We start from the raw sequence: 20,689 nt of genomic DNA on the forward strand, positions 1-20,689 counted from the left end.
ACGTGTCCCTATTACTGCACCTGATACCCCAATACTGAGCCGCTGCTGCCGTACGTGTCCCTATTACTGAACCTGATATCCCAATACTGAGCCGCTGCTGCCGTACGTGTCCCTATTACTGCACCTGATACCCCAATACTGTGCCGCTGCTGCCGTACGTGTCCCTATTACTGCACCTGATATCCCAATACTGAGCCGCTGCTGCTGTATGTGTCCCTATTACTGCACCTGATACCCCAATGCTGAGCCGCTGCTGCCGTATGTGTCCCTATTACTGCCCCTGATACCCCAATACTGAGTCACTGCTGCCGTATGTGTCCCTATTACTGCCCCTGATACCCTAATACTGAGCCGCTGCTGCCGTATGTGTCCCTATTACTGCCCCTGATACCCCAATACTGAGTCACTGCTGCCGTATGTGTCCCTATTACTGCCCCTGATACCCTAATACTGAGCCGCTGCTGCCGTATGTGTCCCTATTACTGCCCCTGCTGTGTGGTTCTCTGTGCCCTCTAAATTCTAAGGCACCCCTCTATAATATAGCAATGCCAGGTGCAAGTGCCCTAGAAAACAGAGCCCATATTTTGCCCCCTAGAAAGTATTATTGTGCTGTGTGCCCCTTTGATAGTCACAGTAAACTGAGTTCCCCTATAACAATAAGTGCCCACTTTACATTTAATAATGTCCCGAGTCTCCCCCTGAACAGCTCCCCTATACACAGTATGATGCTCTCTTATACACAGTATACTGACCCCTTAGTAGCCTTCCAACTGATGGCTCCAACACTGTAATCCCCACACTGTATGATGTCCCTCTAGATAGCCTCCATATAGTATAATGCCCCAGATATTCCTCAATATAGTACAATGTACCAGATAGTCCTCAATATAGTATAATGTACCAGATAGTCCTCAATATTGTATAATGCACCCCCCATAGGCAGACCCTGTAGTATAATGTAGCACCTGCAGGCAGACCCTGTAGTATAAAGCAGCACCCCTATAGGCAGACCCTGTAGTATAAGACAGCACCCCTATAGGCAGACCCTGTACTATAAGGCATCACCCCTATCGGCAGACCCTGTAGTATAAGACAGCACCCCCATAGGCAGACCCTGTAGTAAAAGGCAGACTCCCCATAGGCAGACCCTGTAGTATAATGCAGACCCCCCAAAGGCAGACCCTGTAGTATAATGCAGACCCCTCCATAGGCAGATTGTGTACTATAAGGCAGCACCCCTTAAAAAATAAATACATACTCACCTCTTCTTCCTGGTTCCTGTGCTGCTCTGAGCTCCCGCTCGCCTCGGCGCCGGGCAGTGACTCATCGCATCCCCTGTCGGCGTCGCTGACATCAGACGCTGACGGGGGATGATGGGGGAAGGAGAGCAGCACTCCTTCCCTCATCGTTGCGGTCAGCTGTATCGGCTAAATGCCGATGCTGCTGACCCTGCGATGACAGGGCGGGGGGCCCACTGCTGGCACCGGGCCCCCCCCCCCGCTTGCACAGGGGCCCCATAGCGGCAGGCAGCAGAGCAGGGAAATTTGTTCTCCCTGCTCTGCCGCAGAAGGTAACTGTATCGGCGCGCTACAGTTACAGTAGCGTAGCTCCGGGTGGGCCCCCTCTGAGCACCGGGCCCTGGGCGCCCGCACCCTCTGCCCCCCGGTAGCTACGCTACTGGCGAGGGGGACTTGGCTATACACGGAGGGGGAGACTTGGCTATATATACTATATGTGGGGGAGTGAGACATGGCTATATATGCTATATATGGGGAGGGAGACTTAGCTATACACGGAGGTTACAGGTGGGCCCTGGGTGCCCATGTAAAAGGGATGTCTTTAAAGGGATTTTGTGAATAAAGCTTGTGTTCGTGATGCCACCTGTGGCTTTCGGTCAGGGGTGACCGATGCTGCTTAAAGGGGTCCTCTGGGGTGGTGTTATGGCAGCTGAGATGGTATGGCTTCCCACAGGTGAAGCTGGGACCCCAGGGCTCCCAGTGTGTACATGGAGATGGTGAATAGTGCAGTAAGAAATGGAGGACACATGTTTGCAGTCCAGGGCACCAGATCACAGGTACAGGCAGGGTCCAGCTGGCTTGGAAGCAAGTTCAGAGTTCCCTCTACTAGGTGGAGTTAGAAGCCTTCCAACCAGCACTGTGGTGTAGTCCCTTGCTGACTGTGGCTTCTGTCAAGGCCCTCACTGTTCTCTCTCTTTCCTCCTTAAAGGTGGGACACTAACCTGTATGACAGGTGGCTCGAGCCTTTTTACAGGGTCTCTATTATGACCCGGGCTCTATGCACCACTATGTCTCCAGGTGTTAGGGTGGGCAAGTGATGTGTAGTCCTGCTGTCCTGCCGGTGTCTGCTGTGAGTCTTGGAGTCCCTCACAACCTGGTGTCTGTGCTCTGCAGTGAGGTAGCTCAGTCACAGCTATTCTCCCCAGGTCTCACTCTCCTGCACTTCACTTCTCCTACACGCTCTCTACAGCTTGTCCAGCTTTCTGTATTATCTCTATCCAGGAGCTGCAGCACCTCGTGGCTGCACGGCCCCTTCAGTCCTTCCAACTCTCACTGTCTGAATGCTCTCTTCTCTATCTCTCTGACAGACTGACTGAACTTTCTTTCCCTACAGACCAGAATATATATAGGGGAGCCACCCATAAGTTGGATCAGAGCTCCCCCTTCTGGCCTGGAGTGTGAACATGTTGCATGCTTGTGTGTACCTGATAAAGAAGATCTTCCCTCGCTTCCAAGCATGACATCACATTCCCCGTGAGGAAAGCAATGCCACTGCAACAACCAGGACCCTGGGGTGTTACAACTGCACCCCTGACTAAGCCCCTTCCACCTATATCACCCCTGACCTCACACCCTCCCCTTATCACCCCTGACTGAGCCCATTCTCCTATATCACCACTGACTGAGCCCCATCTTGTATCACCCCTTAGTATACCCCCTTCCCCATATCACCCCTGACTGATACTTTTCCTCCTATCACCCCTGACTGCACCCCCTCCCCATATCACTCCTAACTGTGCCCCCCTCTCTGCATCACTCAATCTCCCTGTGTCACCCTCAACTGACTGATCCTCCTCTCCTTGTATCGCCCCAAATGACTGAGCCCCTCCCCCTGTTTCACCCCTGAATGAGCCTCCTCTCCCTGGATCATCCCTGACTGACTGTGCCTCCTCTACTGTTGTCACGGGAGAACTAGGTATGCAAGAGCTAATGACCCGGGCCCCTGCGATTTCCCTCAGACTAGGGAAACCCTGACTGACCCTCTCGCAGAGTTTACACTGAAGGTGTGCATGTCTGGGCCTCCACCCTCACCCTGTCTCCTGTTTCAACCCTAGGCTGAAACCACCACCCACCACCCAGTGAAGAGACCACACACCAATACCCACAGTTAGCACAGACAAGGATAACGGAAAAAATATGCAACACGCCGCAGTCACTCAGGAATACGTGCACAGGGCAAAATAAATACAAATATAGGAGGGAGAAAATAAGATAAAGGGAAATACACCACCAGCAACGATACTCCAACTCCTAGCTCACCACTCCAGACCGAGATAACCAAGCACAAGACAGAAGCTATAATCGGCGACGCCCAATGTTCAGAAGAACTATTTAAAGGCAGTGGGCGTGGCCCAGCTTCCAATCCGAGCACCAGCTAAATTAACCCCGGACCAGCTAGATAAAATTTAGCCGATGCCACTGAGCACATGGTGTCTGTCGAACGCCCTGGTATGAACAGCGTCCGACATGACAACTGTATCACCCCTTAAGGCACCCAGTCCCTTTTTATTAGCTCTGACTGAGCCCATACCTCTGTATCACCCCTGAATGAGCCACCTCCACCTGTATCACCCGTAACTGAGCCCCTCTCCCCTCTATCACCTGACTGACCCCCTCCACCTCTATCACCCCTGACTGAGTTACTCTCTCCCTGTATCACTGATTGATCCCACCCCCCGTAACTCCATTGACTGAGCCCCTCTCCCCCTCCCCGATTGCAGTAGTTGAGCTGCTGCTCCATAACACCCTGGCACTTAACAGCAAAATCATATCCCAGAGCCAATGTGCTACTAGGTGTGGGGTGCATCACACTCACTTGTAGGTTGCAGGTGTCTGCTGTCTCCAGGCCTCCATCTTCAGGAGCAACCTCACATACAGTACCTCAGGGGAAACACAGTTCATTTCAGCAAGCAAAAGTTTACTGGACAGTTCAATTTCAACAGAGTGTAACACGCAGTATTGGGCACCATACTTCTTAGTTCCTGTTTGCTTAGCACAGTTACATTTTCAGCATCACTATCCTTTCCTCCTGGACTATCCCTCCTTTTACTGTTCCTGTAAGCCTCAGGGATTTTCCATCCAGTCCCGCAGTGAACCTGGGATCCGTTACCGTTCCTTCACAAGGTTCCACGTCCATCCTCCCCTGTACACCTGAGGATAATGCATTCTTCGTAGTACCTTGTGCTTTGGATGTTGCAGGAATGTTTGTGCAGCGCCCCAGAGTCCTGGTCATTGCAGTAATGTCGTTCTTCCACCAGGGGGAGTGATGTTACGTCTGATGGCAATAAAGGAGATCTTCCTACCAGGAATCACAAACCATACACCACACTTCACACTCCAGTCCACCAGGGGGAGCCTTACTCCTATCTACTAGGGCACTCCTCACAGTTGGGTAAAACTGGTGGGCTGGATAGAAAGTTAGAGAGAAGCTGGCTGGGCTTTGCCCAGGCAAGACCTGTAAGGCAGACAGGGGAAGGAGGAACATCTGAGCTGCAGACAGAGGGTCCCTGACAGGGGTGGGATCCTGTCAGAGGCCTAGCTAGACAGAAAGATACGGAGCTGCGCCGGCCCCACGTGCGGCAGCATCCTAAGAAAGGACACGAAGAGAATTGTATTGTAGAGGGTGAGAAACGAAGTCACAGCACAAGGAGATAACACCAGAAGGAGTTCTGCCCTGTAAAAGGCTTCCTCCTTCTGAGGCGCGAAGCCTTCGGTAAAGGTAAAGAGACTGCAACCTTGTGTCCTCGTTATTCACTGCGCTTTACATCGTCCATCACCATCTACACTTCTGGGAAGCCCTGAGGATACACTTCACCTGTGGGAAGGTATACCATCTTGCTGCCATAACATCACCCCAGCGGACCCCTAAGCAGCGTCGGTCACCCTGACCGAATACCACAGGTGGCGTCACGAACATTTCCCCTTTAAAGACCTTTCCCAAAACCATAAAAACTCCTTTCCTTATTGGACGTCCCTCGAAGGGCCACGGACCGGGTCGGGCCACCGTGACATCCCCGCAGAACACTGAAGGACCCGGTGCCGAGTACCTCATTGCCCTTACGTGGGGGGCGATCCATTTGCAAGGGATTTCAGTAAAGCTTCCCACTGTCCTGAATAAAAAATGTTTGCCCACAGCAACTTGAACTTGGTTACGGTACTTCCCTATCTGACTAACTATCAGGAAGAGGTCCCTTATTACTGGGGCTTTCCCCTCCCATTATGGGCTAGTCCCGAACTTTAGCTATGTCTGTCCTGTTATACATTAAACATATGATGCTTATGATGCTTACCAGAGTCTATCTTATCCTATGGTCACTACCTTATGTCCTAAAACCTAACCTTTGCATTATATCACGTATCTTATAATTTACATTTCCTATAGTTGTGCTGCACACTATGCCTATTATGCTAACAATGCTTATCACACTCTATACATTATACACTACCATGTCTCATTATGTATGCCTAAAACCACAATACACATGCAGCGCCCCAGAGTCCTGGTCGTTGCAGTACTGTGACTCCGCCACTAAGGGGAGCTATGGTACGTCTGATGGCACTGAAGGAGTTCATCTGACCAGGTATCACAGACACCAATACATTTCACAGTCGGGCCTCCAGGGGGAGCTAAGGGTTCTATTCACTAGGCCACTCCTCACATACTGGCAAAACTGGGGGTCAGGCAGGAAGTTAGATTAGAAAGCTGACTGGGTTGGAACCAGGCAACACCTTGTGGCAGAGGGTGTTGTGGGGGAAGATTCGGTAGGGTCCCTGTCAGGGGTGGGATCCTGACAGAGGCCTGGCAACTTGAGAGAACGTCAAGGGACCGTGCCTGCTCAGCATAGCGGCGGTGCCCAAGGAAGGATTAGAAGCGAGATATATTGTGCTGAGTGAGAAACGAGATCAAAGCAACAAGGAGAATACCAGTAGAAGTCGTGCTGTGAGACCGAGGCAACATCCTACTGAGGCGCACAACCGGCGGCCGGAACGCCGAGGAAGTATTTATAAATCTAGCTTCAAGCAATACTTCAAACCAACGGCAGGACAGTCAGTCATAGGCGGGCTGTCTCACCTAAATCACCTACGAAGACATAGGGGGCAACCTGTGGAGAGGGGCGACTCTAGGGTCCCGGAAGAGCTCCGAGCCTACCCGTCATACGGGTGCCGTCCTAACCGTAACATCAGGGAGGGACGGAAGATTAGCAGAACATCATCTAATCGAGTTGTGAGGGAACTTAAGAAACAGACACAACAGTTGTGGGGACTTTCCGTAAGCACAGCAGGGAAGGACCGCAACACATAGCGCTAGCAGGAAGGCACAGATTTCCACCTGCAAAGAGAACTCTGGAGGTGCCATTGGACCGGCTGGACTTGCGCAGCCTGGTTATCCGGATTCCGGACTGAGGACCCAGAGATCTTCAGTAAAGAGGTAAAGAGACTGCAACCTGGTGTCCTCGTTATTTGCTGCGACCGGCACTTCACAAATACACTCTCACCCACTACTCTTCCACCGGATGTCTTCCATTGACTGGCAGGGCCACGGACCGGGCCTAGCCACCGTGACCACAACCCCCCAGAACTGAGACTCTGAGGCCCGGTACCGGGTACCCCTCGGCCCTGCGGCAGTGGGGGCGCTCCACACACTTCACACTTCTCATGTCAAAATATACAGCTCTGGCAAAAATTAAGAGACCACCACCACATCAAAACCCTGTCATGGGCAGCGCAATCTCCAGACCTGAACCCCATCCTGAACCCCATTGAAAACCTCTGGAATGTAATCAGGAGGATGATGGATAGTCACAAGTCATCACACAAAGAAGAACTGCTTACATTTTTGTGAATGACTGGTGGAAAGTATTCCAAGACGCATGAAAGCTGTGATTAACAATCATGGTTATTTCACTAAATATTGATTTCTGAACTCTTCCTGAGTTAAACCATTAGGATTGTTGTTTCTAAATTATTATAAACTTGTTTTCTTTGCAATATTTGAGGTCTGAAAGCACTGTTTTGCTTTTTTATTTTTTTTATTTTGACCAACTTTCTTTGTCAGAAAAAAATACAAAATTTATTGCTTAAAAATTCGGAGACATGTTGCCAGAAGTTTATAGAATAAAAAAACAATTTAAATTTTACTCAAAAATATACCTATAAAGAGAAAATTCAGATAATCTGAACATTTTGCAGTGGTCTCTTAATTTTTGCCACAACTGTATGTAAAACTGCATGACACTATTCACATTATAATATACAGCACAGAGCGATTGGTGTCTTCAAGAGTAGGAACACAACAGTACAGTCCACCACTCTTGCATTTGGACATAACATTAGTGTAGCCTTTGCAGCGGCATATGGGTCCAAGAGTTAAGGCGGCCACTGCCACCTCCAAAGCAGGGGAAATTGAGCATTTTCAGAAATAATTGGACTTCAAAGTGCAATATATTGTTCTTGCACAGGCACCTTCTTCTGTCTGTATCTGCTCCTGGGAGGAAGTGAGAATGAACCTCACTGCCAGCAGAGGAACTAGCCCGAAGAGCTGACCTGTAGTGGTGCAGTGACCATAAGAAGACCTGTGTGAGAGGATGTCTCTAGGGCAAAAGTGCTGTATAAGATTGGAAGATAAAAAACATTTTTTCTAACCATAGGCTGTAGAATTTTCATACACAACGTTTGCTTCCTCCTTGAGAACTCCCAATAAAACTTCTGTTGAACTCTTAATCTGTCTGTGGCTTTTTGTCAGGCTCTCAGTAAAGTAATTGGTCCTGATTACACAGGGCATTTCAACATCCGGCACACCTCAAACAACCATAAAACACATAAATCATTACACCATGAATGAAACCTTCGACAGTCAGTTCGATGTGACCTTGTGACCTCAGCAAGCCTGTAAACCCACCGATTACAGCGTCTACAACAGCACAGTGCCCACATCCCATACATTTACATATTTTGTGCCTTCCCTATGGTACAAGAAGCACAAGGCGAATAATATTTACTGAGTGCATCAGGGCCGTAGTTAAACATGCTATTCATGGTGGTGGTATCGTATAGGGCCAGCGCCCATACTTCTCTTCTGCAAGTAGGGAAAATGTAAGACATAACAGCAAACAGTAACCAGTAGAACCAGTTATTACAACAATCTTGAACGGTTCAAGGATATGGGTTTTTTTTTCTGTTATTCTAGTTCTCTGTAGTTTGGTGCTATTCTAGTGAATGGGACTAAGCTGTAAAACCTGGCACAGCCACTATGAAAAGTACTCAATGGAGGGAGCACGGTGTTAGACAAAGCTCCTACAGTTTGCCGATCATGCGGGTGCTTTCCTTACAAGAAGATATTTCCTTGAACTGTGATGTTATGATTAGTGTTGAGCATTCCGATGCTGCAAGTATCGGGTATCGGCCGATACTTGCTGTATCGGAATTCCGATACCGGGATTCCGATACTCTTGTGGTATCGGGTATCGGGTATCGGAACAACATTTTATTTTAATTCTCTCTTTTACACATTTTAACATTGTTAAAATGTGTAAAAGAGAGAATTAAAATAAAAAATATCGCTATACTCACCTGTCCGACGCAGCCGGGACCTCAGCGCAGGAACCGGCAGCGTTGTTTGTTTAAAATTCCCGCTTTTACATGGTTACGCGAACTCCCGGCTTGTGATTGGTCAGGGCGCCCATGTTGCCGGGCCGCGGACCAATCACAGCAAGCCGTGACGAAAATACGTCACGGCTTGCTGTGATTGGTCCGCGTCCCGGCAACATGGCCGCCATTAACCAATCACAAGCCGTGACGTCACGGGAGGCTGGACTTGCGCGCTTTTGAAAAAGCGCGCGTGTCCAGCCTCCAGTGACGTCCCGGCTTATGATTGGTTGCGCCGCGATCAACCAATCACAAGCCGGGAGGCTGGACACGCGCGCAATTTTAAAATGCGCGCTTGTCCTGCCTCCCGTGACGTCACGGCTTGTGATTGGTTAATGGCGGCCATGTTGCCGGGCCGCGGACCAATCACAGCAAGCCGTGACGTATTTTCGTCACGGCTTGCTGTGATTGGTCCGCGTCCCGGCAACATGGCGCCGTGACCAATCATAAGCCGGGACGTCACTGGAGGCTGGACACGCGCGCTTTTTCAAAAGCGCGCAAGTCCAGCCTCCCGTGACGTCACGGCTTGTGATTGGTTAATGGCGGCCATGTTGCCGGGCCGCGGACCAATCACAGCAAGCCGTGACGTATTTTCGTCACGGCTTGCTGTGATTGGTCCGCGGCCCGGCAACATGGGCGCCCTGACCAATCACAAGCCGGGAGTTCGCGTAACCATGTAAAAGCGGGAATTTTAAACAAACAACGCTGCCGGTTCCTGCGCTGAGGTCCCGGCTGCGTCGGAGAGGTAAAGTATAGCGATATTTTTTATTTTAATTCTTTCTTTTACACATTTATATGGTTCCCAGGGCCTGAAGGAGAGTTTCCTCTCCTTCAGACCCTGGGAACCATCAGGAATACCGTCCGATACTTGAGTCCCATTGACTTGTATTGGTATCGGGTATCGGTATCGGATTGGATCCGATACTTTGCCGGTATCGGCCGATACTTTCCGATACCGATACTTTCAAGTATCGGACGGTATCGCTCAACACTAGTTATGATGGGCTAGTAATTGGTCAACCGAAGTTTAGTTCCACTGATGTTATATTATTTAAAAAAAAAAAAGGTGTGTGTTCTCAGCGAGAGATGAATGAATCTTTCAATTTTTCAAGTTTGCCAAAATTCAGCCATGAAATTAGTTTCTCCTGAAGTGTATTCAATGCGCGTCAAATGTTCCTTATTAAGCTCTGAGGTCTTTCCAGACTTTAAGCACCATACTTGCGCAGATTTTTATTTTTTGCAAAGATGCATCAAACTCATAAAGTATCGTATGCCTCTTCAAAACAATTGCTGCGCTATATATACCCTGTGCAGCTGGTAGGTTGCTCCTTCTGACAAACTCCAATCCCAAGGATTGACCATCTTTCTTGTAATCACAGTAAATCCCTTTAATAAATCTCTACTTTGGTTTAAAGAGGATATCAGGGACTATTTTAGTTTTTTACTATGGGCCTAAGAACTAAAAGGCAAGTAGTGCCTACCTACCCACCTATTGGTCCCAGCGCCGATCTCTGCTGGCACAGAGTGTTCACAGACCTCTCCTGCGACGTCTGCTGACGTCGAAAAAGCAGATGCTTCTCTTCCGCTCTGCTGATGAGGTGTGACGGTTGACGTCATGCTGATTGACAACAGACCCCCTGCTGCCTAACTGTGAGAATCTGGCTGTCAATCGTTGTGACGTTGGCAGAGTAGATCAGAAGAGGAAGAGCTGCTCTGTTGACATGAAGCAGCAGAATCGTCAGCAGGACCACATATGTGTACATACCCAAGTGAGGCGACCAGTATGCACCAAATTTGGGAATGTGTAGAAGAGACCTGGGATCAGATTTCGGTAGACATGTTTGAATGTGATTGAGAACAGCCCAGAAAGATTCTGGCAGTGGTGAAACCCAAGGGTGGATTTACAAAATACTGGCAAAATAATAAAAATTTTAATTTAGAGTTTTATACTGCATTACTTCAGTATTGTGGTCTGTAATCACAGTTTTCTATAAATCCGAGCCTGTAGGGGTACCAAGATGGCACTGAGGAGGGTCTTCAGAAGGCCCCCAGCAGCCATGGCAACCAATTGGCACCCCGCGATTGCGTTGCAGCAGGTGATTGTTACCTGGATGGATGCTGGCATTTAAGTGGTTAAACAGCGATAATAGGAGTCGGCTGCTATCACTGTTGTTACAGGCAAGTGACTGTATAACAAAACCCACACCTGCCAGCGCCACCTCCATACCCCCACACCCACTCCATGATGGGGAGCTAGAAACCATCTTATGGACACTCTCCAATTCTCTGCCAGCAGATGACGGGAGACAGCGATCAGGCATATTGAATGCTATGCCCAATCCTTTTGTCTACTCTAAGGGCTCCCCATTGGAAGCTTTTGCATGCTCAGTCGGGAGATATATCTGTGGCAAGCACTCTTATCTTTGGTCTATGGCTACCTTTAACCTTTCTCCTTGAGGAGATCTTAAAATCCATGTAATTACAGTAAAACTACAACTTGCAGCTAGCAATGCTCTCTGGGAGTTGTAGTTTCACCACAGCTTGAAATCCTAAGGCCGTAGACCACGGGACTGAATGCATAGTTACCAAATCAACCAATCACAATTCATCTCTTATACCCTAACCTGTACTGAAAACATGAAAGAAGCATTCTTATTGGTTGCTTGGGGCAACTGTTGTCTGAGATGGCTTTGATGATGCAATGAGGCCTGTAAAAATTAGACCGACAAACAATGAAATTAGATTTTATTACACAATTTATATTGTACAAAAACACACAACCAATATCTTACATGGTATATAAGTACATAAAGAAACAAGCGTTCACAGCAAACATCAGTGTGATATGACAGAAAAATGAGATATTACAATCTACTAACAAACTGCGCAACAACCGGACACTTCTTCGCAATTTTGGATTCTTCATTTTGATTATATATATATATATATATATATATATATATATATATATATATATATATATACATATATATATTTAAGTAATCAGAATATTTAACAAAAATTATGATTTTAGATATTTTCCTCAACAGGCAAAATACAAGTAAATCAACGTTATAATAGGATATTTTTACTGCAGTCTTCCAGTATAACGGTATGTTAACGCTGCATCCTTTGCCAGTGATCAAAAACTTCCAAATCCCAAGAAAAATTTATTATTTCGAGTTTTTGGGTCAGTTCCTGAGCACTTTTTTCACTGGTGGATTTTACAGATTTTTTTTCACCATTTTTTTGGGCATTTTTTTTATTGGTGCTTTTCAGACTTATTTTTAATGAAGAAAGCGCTAGCATTTTTGAAGCAAAAACACTGCTAATATGCTAAAAAATACACCTGGGCATGTTCTGGGCATCCTTTTAACCTTCCTATTGACTTCTATTGTGAAGTATTTAGCATCTTCGCAGAAAATGCCAGAAGAATGTACATGTTACATCTTAGAAAGTCTAAAGTGCTTAAAAGCCTGAACATATGAACAGCAAGTCGTTTTCCCTTACAAATTAGTAAAACCACTTTGTTTGTGCTTTTTTGGGCATTTTTTATAACAACGCTCAAATACTGGCAGAAAAATTCACAGTGTGAACATACCCTAACTAGGAAATCCATAGGGATCTCCATTACTGGGGAAAACAGTCTTCTATGGTAGCATCACAACCAGAAAGCACAGACAGAGCCGAGGTGGGTCTGCCAAGATTTGCACCATTGCCTTTTGGAGAACACCTGATGTTCACACAATCAATAATGTTTGTAATTAGGGGTCGTGTTTGTACCTGGTCTCCAATCTGACCCAAAACAACACCCCCCACCACTCCTCAGAACAAAAAACAAACTGGTTGTAAACCATTATTCAGATTCCATAGTTAACAAAGGGGATGCCGTACCCTATTTTGGAGCCCCTTTTAAAAGTACCAGCAAAAGTAGACAATTCCTTCAAACTATTAACAAGTAATATGGATTCTTTTGTATGGGTTTCAAGCCAAAGGTGGAGATCATAATTCAGACATTTCGTGTCTTGGATATCTTTTGTCTACTATGGCACAGTTTCAAGAGTTTTATTCCAATGTTTCTCATCTTTCATTCCAGAGAAAAGACAGGATGTTGGTTGAGGTTTCCCAACCATAGGACAAATTAAGACATCCATAAAACCATCAATGTCTAGACTGGCCAAAGGTCCCCTGACCCAAACTCTATAGCTTCATAGACATATATGAGACTGTCGCGTTCAGATCAGGAGACCTGCAGCCAATTCAGACATCGCAGTCCCTACTTGGACTGCGTTCACGGACATCTGAGTTTGGCCTAACAATAACAGATTTAGATTTTGGTGGTGATACTGTGTAATGTAAGTAATAAATAAAACTGCTCTAAAGCAGGGGTCTCAAACACGTGGGAAGCAATTTCTTATGTCCTGCAGTGACATGAACTACAGCGATTATCAGTAGTGAAACTATGGTTTTCATTCCTGGTGAATTATGGAAGCGAGACTTGACCAGAAGTCATCAAGACATGCCTGCATGAACCCTTTAGTATTCCACCATATTGGGTTTGGCCATGGAAACCTCCAGTGTCCACTGCCTTGACTCAGTGGTGCAATGCATCTGAAGGCCCTCAGATGTCTACCCTGACTGTACTGCCACCTATTTTGGTTTAAGACCCCTGCTCTAAAACGAATAACCTGATAATTAGCTATTATTTGAAGCTTGGGCCAGTATGGTTGAGAAAGTCAAGGGAAATCCACTGAAAATGATCTTCCAATATGTCAAAAATAAATATGAGATGACATTGGTTCTGCATCTGACCCCGGCAGACCACTGATCTCTCTATAAGGGTTATCCATATAGAATGCATTAAAACCTGACAGATTTATTTCACATTACTAAATAGCGAGGCACATTTTCCTTTCGGGTCTCCTGAAAATTGGAGTGACAACCTTTACGGCAGCGGTACTGGCGGCCATATTGGTTGTCACTAAGATATAAAGAGTGGCCAAACAGAATTTAAAATATTTTGACAGACAAGTACATTTATATACTGGTGATATTTAAAATTTTGGATTCCAAGTCTCTCATAGGATACACACCATTAAATCTATTCACTTATAAGGAAAAGTTCCTATCAATGATTTTCTTATTTTGTGAAAGTATATGCGATAGATAATGCATGACATTGTCTCAGTCCTATTAATTTCAGCATAAAAAAATGTAATAAAAAATCCAATAACATAATATATTACAGTAAATCTTTTTTCTTAGATTCTACTTTCACCTGCCTGCAAGCAATGTTTCCTTACAAGATGTCGTATAAGATTTCCACTTTAAGGCATTGTTATCGTAGAGAGAGTCACCTTCATGACATGTCAGAAATTTGCCTTCTATGTGTCCCATGAATGAGATATTGTAGTTCTCCATATCTAAATGATCAACCAAAACTGGCACCTTCTGCTAAGTGCAGTATGACGCCATTCTACAAATTCCAAGGACTCCGAGGTTGGACTTTTCCTTTCAACGTTCAAGAACAGTGCAAACAGATCTCATTTTCCTACATTCAAAGATGGACAGGTCTCCATAGTATTTTAACCACCCAATATCCACAGCTAAACATATTGGCTCTTTGAGTACAAACTTGAAGTCTTCCTTGCCACCACTTCTCGAGGGGCGTTTGATGCAGCTGATTTCGGGGGTATAGAATATTTGTACTCTCTCTCAGTGGACGAACACGAGCAACATAAAATGATCCCACCGGCCACCAGACAAAATGCTGTTGCCCAACCCATGTAGAGGGCATCCCCAAGCTCTCTCTTCTGAGCCTGATTGACCAAAGGGTTGTAGAAATCTCTGATGATCTCATTGGCCGTCCAAGAAACTGGAATTAGTACGATGATACCGGACAAGATGAAACAAATTCCTGAAATTAGGACTATGATCCTTTTGGTTTTCTCATTGTCTTCTGCACAGTTGGTACATTTCATGCCAATGACCGCTATCATGAAGGACAGGAATGACAAAACCACAGCGATGCACATGAGTGCTCTAGCAGCTTGCAAATCTGGTGTAAGCGCCAGCAGGGAGTCATATATTTTACATTGCATTCGAATGTTGGCTTGTCGGTAGCAGTTCATCCATAGGCCTTCCCAGAGGGCTTCAAACACAACGATATTATTCCCGATGAAAGCCGTCACCCTCCATTGTGGCATGCCAGTCACCGTGCAAGTGCCAATTAAGCCAATACATCCTAGTACCAATCCGGCTATTTGCACAGCGCCTTTATCCATCATGGTTTAGCAGTGGTTGTGCTGCAGAAGATGCTGGATGATGTTCTCAGGTGCACGCGAAGAACACATTAGATCTCCACTGAGAAATACTGCAGAACAAGTCTGAGCCACCTGCTACCAACTCGAATCCAGCAGAGACTGGTTGGAATTTTACGTACTGAACTGTTTCTAAAATTGAATTACCACCAAGTGGAGCAAAAGTACCTGTTTATCAGGTCGAACGAGTTTACCAGCCAATGATATGATAGCTAGGAGGGGAGTGGTTAGGCCAACAAAGGATTCTTCATTTCAATAACTGTTACCTCTCCACTCGTACCTGCTTCCTCTCATGTGCTTCATCATAACAGTGGACGGGATGAAGGGCAGTCTCCGCACACGTACACAATTCATCCACCGCTTGGATAAACAGAAACTATTTCTAGTGCATGGACGTCTTCCAAAAATCTGCAGCCCTACTATGAAAGCGAAAAAGGAGACGGTGCTATGCTGTCGCTGGGAAACAGGTCTCCGTGCCCGAGAAACCACATTCTTCTGTATTGTGTTGACCTGATTGAGAGTTTTGAAGAATAACAAATCCACTTGAAAACAGCCAAAAAATAAAAAATAAAAACAGAAACCGACAAGAAGGAGAAAAAGGAAATGATACATGGGCGAATGTTTTACACAGCAATTCAGGCGAAGGTTCAATGTATCAGTGTAAATAGTTAATGTGTTGTTCTGTAGGAATTCCACCTGCAAAGAAATTCACACTACATGATCACAGTTTTATATTGTGGCTCAGAAAGTGTTTTTTTCTTCCCCCACAAATAAGCAAAGAGCAATTACATGCACAGAGGATAGCTTCATAGCCATGATAAAAAAAATCAGCCCCTTTCAGCAGCTGCTTGACACCACAACACTTTTATGCATCTACAAGAAGATGTCCTGGTGCACCCTTCCAAGATGTCCTGGTACACTCTTCCTATTTTCATAAATTAACTGGAGTCTGTCAACCCCAAAACACTAATTAAACCACTTAAATTATAATTACTTAAACCATATACATAAAATTAATTAAATCATACCTGTAGTAGAGATTGTAGTGGTTTAGTTGCCAGGAAAACGTTTTTCCTTCATATGCAGACGAGTGGGCTTTGGTGCACTCTTGGCGTGACCAAGGGCTCAGTGGACCGTTACGCCCTTTTATTTTGCATGCTGAGTATTGCCATATCTTGATTGACCGCGCTGCCTGAACTCAATCAGAAGCTGTGCACCTCAGCATGGACTCTGCAAAAACCCAGCTGTGCTCACCTTTCTGCAGTACAGCCCTGACCCCTGAGTGAATAGAACCGGTAGTATCCGGTGCAGAGCCGCTGATTGGGTTAAGGCAGCATCGCTTGAGTAGTGTCAATTAAGAGATGACTGTCAATTAAGAGGTAAGTTATCAGTATGTAAATTGAAGGGGCCTATTGGAGCACTAAGCCCTTGGTCACACCAAAGGTGCACCGAAGCTCCTCACTTGCATATGAAATAAATATTTTTTTCTCAAGCAAATAACTCTAAAATCTATAGTAGAGGTATCGTTTTCATAGGGATAAAGTAGTTTAATTAGCATTGCCTAGATAAATGGTTTAATTAGCATTATGTAGGTGGAGGGGACAGATCTCATTTAAGAATACTTTTCAAACCTTTTTGCTTATATTGCACCACATGTGAGCACCATGTTCTCATCACCCATCAGTCTCCCACCATGAGCCGACCCTTATCCAGGGTTCCTTGTTAAGGTATAATAGCCCAGAATCGCCAATACTCATAGGACGAACCTAAGGTAGATAATTTAAAGTCACTGTCCAGGACCATAAGGAACTTTGTCATTAATCACTTTACATTCCTAGATTGACAGGTACTTAACCTCATCACTTTTTAAGCATTAAATGGCAGAATTGTATGGGAATTATATGACAGTGTTATAAGGACATATTTATTATTATTGCATACTATCTGAAAGTACCACAGCTCCCAACTGTCCCAGATTTAGCGAGGCAGTGAGGACTCAGTCTCGCCCCATCAGGGCTTCTATTACTCACCTCTCTCAGGCTTCTTCATTGCTCCATAGCTCCTTCTCATCGGGGGCAGGGCCGCTTTTCTCTGACACTGACATAAATTAAATTATAATATTCACTACTTGTTCTCCTGTCTCTAGGTCTTTAGGCAGCAACTCTAGCTAGTAGCCGCAGCCCATAATGATAAGCATTGGAGTATTTAGTCATCTTGAGATGTATTGCAGGAAGTGAACCCAGAAGCAGATTATACACGTACATTATATACAGCAGTGCATTTCGTTGTACATGTATACTGAGGTGAAGAAAAAATCTGATTTTTTTGTGTTCCTACAAACTACTAAAAATAAAAAAAGCAATTACAAAAATTTATTTTTCTCTTTTTTTGTGAGTCTCCCCAGATCTTGAACCACAACTTTCAACATTACAGACAGGAGCTAAAGGAACTGAGCCACAGACTCTGGTCATGTCCCTGGGAGAATTTTGTTTACTTGATCTTTATTGCAGGCTCTGACTCCACAGGCAGATTATACTGTCCCCTCTGCTTTCGACACAGTTGACCACTGCCTCCTACTACAGATCCTCTCCTCCAGAGGCGTAGCTAGGGTTTTGGTCCAGGGGGGGCGAAGCTTCTGAGTGGGCCCCTAACCAGGTAACCTTGATTACAACTCGATGACGCGCCCTAATAGTGGAGGAGACCTCAGCAGATGACCGCGCTATTACTGAAGATAATCTCTATATAACGACCAACATGGATATTACCGCCATATGGTCAGTGGTAAATACCAGCCCTTCAGAACATATAAGAGATCACTGCACAGTTACAGATGGTGACTTACCGTTGACGTTCTTTATGATGGAATCGTCACTTTTCCCGTCTTTTCCATCTGGCCCAGACCGACATGACAACTTCTTCCGGTAAGGACTCAGCTGCAGGAAATACAACAAAGACACATTTCTCTTCTCACATTCCAGCCATCACCATCTATTCCTAACCTGCACAAACTCCTCATCCTGCTGCCGTATGTATCCCTAATACTGCCCCTGATACCCCAATACTGAGCCGCTGCTGCCGTATGTGTCCCTATTACTGCCCCTGATACCCCAATGCTGAGCTGCTGCTGCCATATGTGTCCCTATTACTACACCTGATACCCCAATACTGAGCCACTGCTGCCGTATGTGTCCCTATTACTACACCTGATACCCCAATACTGAGCCGCTGCTGCCGTATGTGTCCCTATTACTGCCCCTGATACCCCAATACTGAGCCACTGCTACCGTATGTGTCCCTATTACTGCCCCTGATACCCCAATACTGAGCCACTGCTACCGTATGTGTCCCTATTACTGCCCCTGATACCCCAATACTGAGCCACTGCTGCCGTATGTGTCCATATTACTGCACCTGATACCCCAATACTGAGCTGCTGCTTCCGTTTTTGTCCCTATTACTGCCCCTGATACCCCAATACTGAGCCACTGCTGCCGTATGTGTCCCTATTACTGCTCCTGATACCCCAATACTGAGCCGCTGCTGCCCTATGTGACCCTATTGCTGCACCTACTCTGTGGTTCTCTGTACCCTCTAAATTCTAAAGCACCCCTCTATAATATAGTAATGCCGGGTGCAAGTGCCTTAGAAAACAGCCCACATTTTGCCCCCTAGAAAATAATAATGCCTTCTGTGTGCCCCTTTGATAGTCACAGTAACCTGAGTTCCCCTATTACAATAAGTGCCCACTTTACATTTAATAATGTCCTGAGTCTCCCCCCTGTACAGCTCCCCTATACACAGTATAATGCCCCCTAACTGTATAGTACCACCCACACAGTATACTGACCCGTTAGTAGCCTTCAAACTGATGGCTCCAACACTGTAATCCCCACACTGTATGATGGCCCCATAAATAACCTCCATATAGTATAATGTGCCAGATAGTCCTCAATATAGCACAAGGCAGCACCCCTATAGGCAGACCCTGTAGTATAAGGCAGCACCCCCCATAGGCAGATCCGATAGAATAAGGCAGCACCCCCCAAAGGCAGATCCTGTAGAATAAGGCACCACTCCCCCCATAGGCAGATCCTGTAGAATAAGGCAGCACTCCCCCCATAAGCAGATCCTGTAGAATAAGGCAGCCCTCCCCCCCCATAGGCAGATCCTGTAGAATAAGGCAGCACTCCCCCCTATAGGCAGATCGTGTGTATAAGGCAGCACTCCCTCCCCATAGGCAGATACAGCAGAATAAGGCAGTACTCCCCCCTATAGGCAGATACTGTAGAATAAGGCAGCACCCCCCCCCTATAGACAGATACTGTAGAATAAGGCAGCACTCTCCCCCATAGGCATATCCTGTATATAAGGCAGCACTCCCCCCCTATAGACAGATACTGTAGAATAAGGCAGCACTCCCCCCCCTATAGGCAAATCCTGTAAATAAGGCAGCACTCCCCCCCCTATAGGCAGATCCTGTGTATAAGGCAGCACCCCCCCCTATAGGCAGATCCTGTGTATAAGGCAGCACTCCCCCCTATAGGCAGATACTGTATATAAGGCAGCCCCCCCTATAGGCAGATCCTGTAGATAAGGCAGCACTCCCCCCCCTATAGGCAGATCATGTGTATAAGGCAGCACTCCCCCCTATAGGCAGATACTGTATATAAGGCAGCACTCCCCCTATAGGCAGATCCTGTGTATAAGGCAGCACTCCCCCCTTATAGGCAGATCCTGTATATAAGGCAGCGCTCCCCCTTATAGGCAGATCCTGTATATAAGGCAGCACTCCCCCCTATAGGCAGATCCTGTGTATAAGGCAGCACTCCCCCCTTATAGACAGATCCTGTATATAAGGCAGCACTCCCCCCTTATAGGCAGATCCTGTATATAAGGCAGCACTCCCCCCTTATAGGCAGATCCTGTGTATAAGGCAGCACTCCCCCCTATAGGCAGATCCTGTATATAAGGCAGCACTCCCCCCTATAGGCAGATCCTGTATAAAGGGCAGCACTCCCCCCTTATAGGCAGATCCTGTAGAATAAGGCAGCCCCCCAGGCAGATCAAGCAGCCACCCCTCCCCCCCGGCAGATCAAGCAGCCCCCATATAAAACAGTAAAGAAATACTCACCTCTCTTCCTCCTTGTTCCAGCGGCGCTCCCTACTCCCGCTCATCTGACAGCGGGCGCTGGGCGGTGACGTCATCGCGCTCACTGTCAGACGGTGTGGGGGATGATGGGAGGAGCGCAGCGCTCCTTCCCTCATCACTGCGGTGAGCTGTATCGGCTAGATGCCGATACAGCTCACCGTGCAATGACAGGCGGGGGGCCCACTGCTGGCACCGGGCCCCCGCCGCCTGCTCAGGGGCCCCATAGCGGCAGAGCAGGGGATCGATTCTCCCTGCTCTGCCGCAGAATGTAACTGCAT

At 46.6% G+C, this 20,689-nt stretch overlaps 1 protein-coding gene across 1 annotated transcript; it reads right to left on the reverse strand.

Moving 5' to 3' along the window:
* Window positions 1-11,670: 11,670 nt before the first annotated feature.
* Window positions 11,671-15,861, reverse strand: CLDN8 (claudin 8). Its single transcript, XM_077293962.1, has one exon. It carries the CDS (start codon window positions 15,227-15,229, stop codon window positions 14,549-14,551), a length of 681 nt encoding a protein of 226 aa, XP_077150077.1. The 5' UTR covers window positions 15,230-15,861; the 3' UTR covers window positions 11,671-14,548.
* Window positions 15,862-20,689: the final 4,828 nt, after the last annotated feature.

The sequence above is a fragment of the Ranitomeya variabilis genome, chromosome 3, assembly GCF_051348905.1.
Source record: "Ranitomeya variabilis isolate aRanVar5 chromosome 3, aRanVar5.hap1, whole genome shotgun sequence".
Taxonomy (NCBI): Eukaryota; Metazoa; Chordata; class Amphibia; order Anura; family Dendrobatidae; genus Ranitomeya; species Ranitomeya variabilis.

Coding starts and splice junctions, on each gene's coding strand:
- CLDN8 (XM_077293962.1), bottom strand. CDS start 15,229: ATGATGGATAAAGGCGCTGTGCAAATAGCCGGATTGGTACTAGGATGT.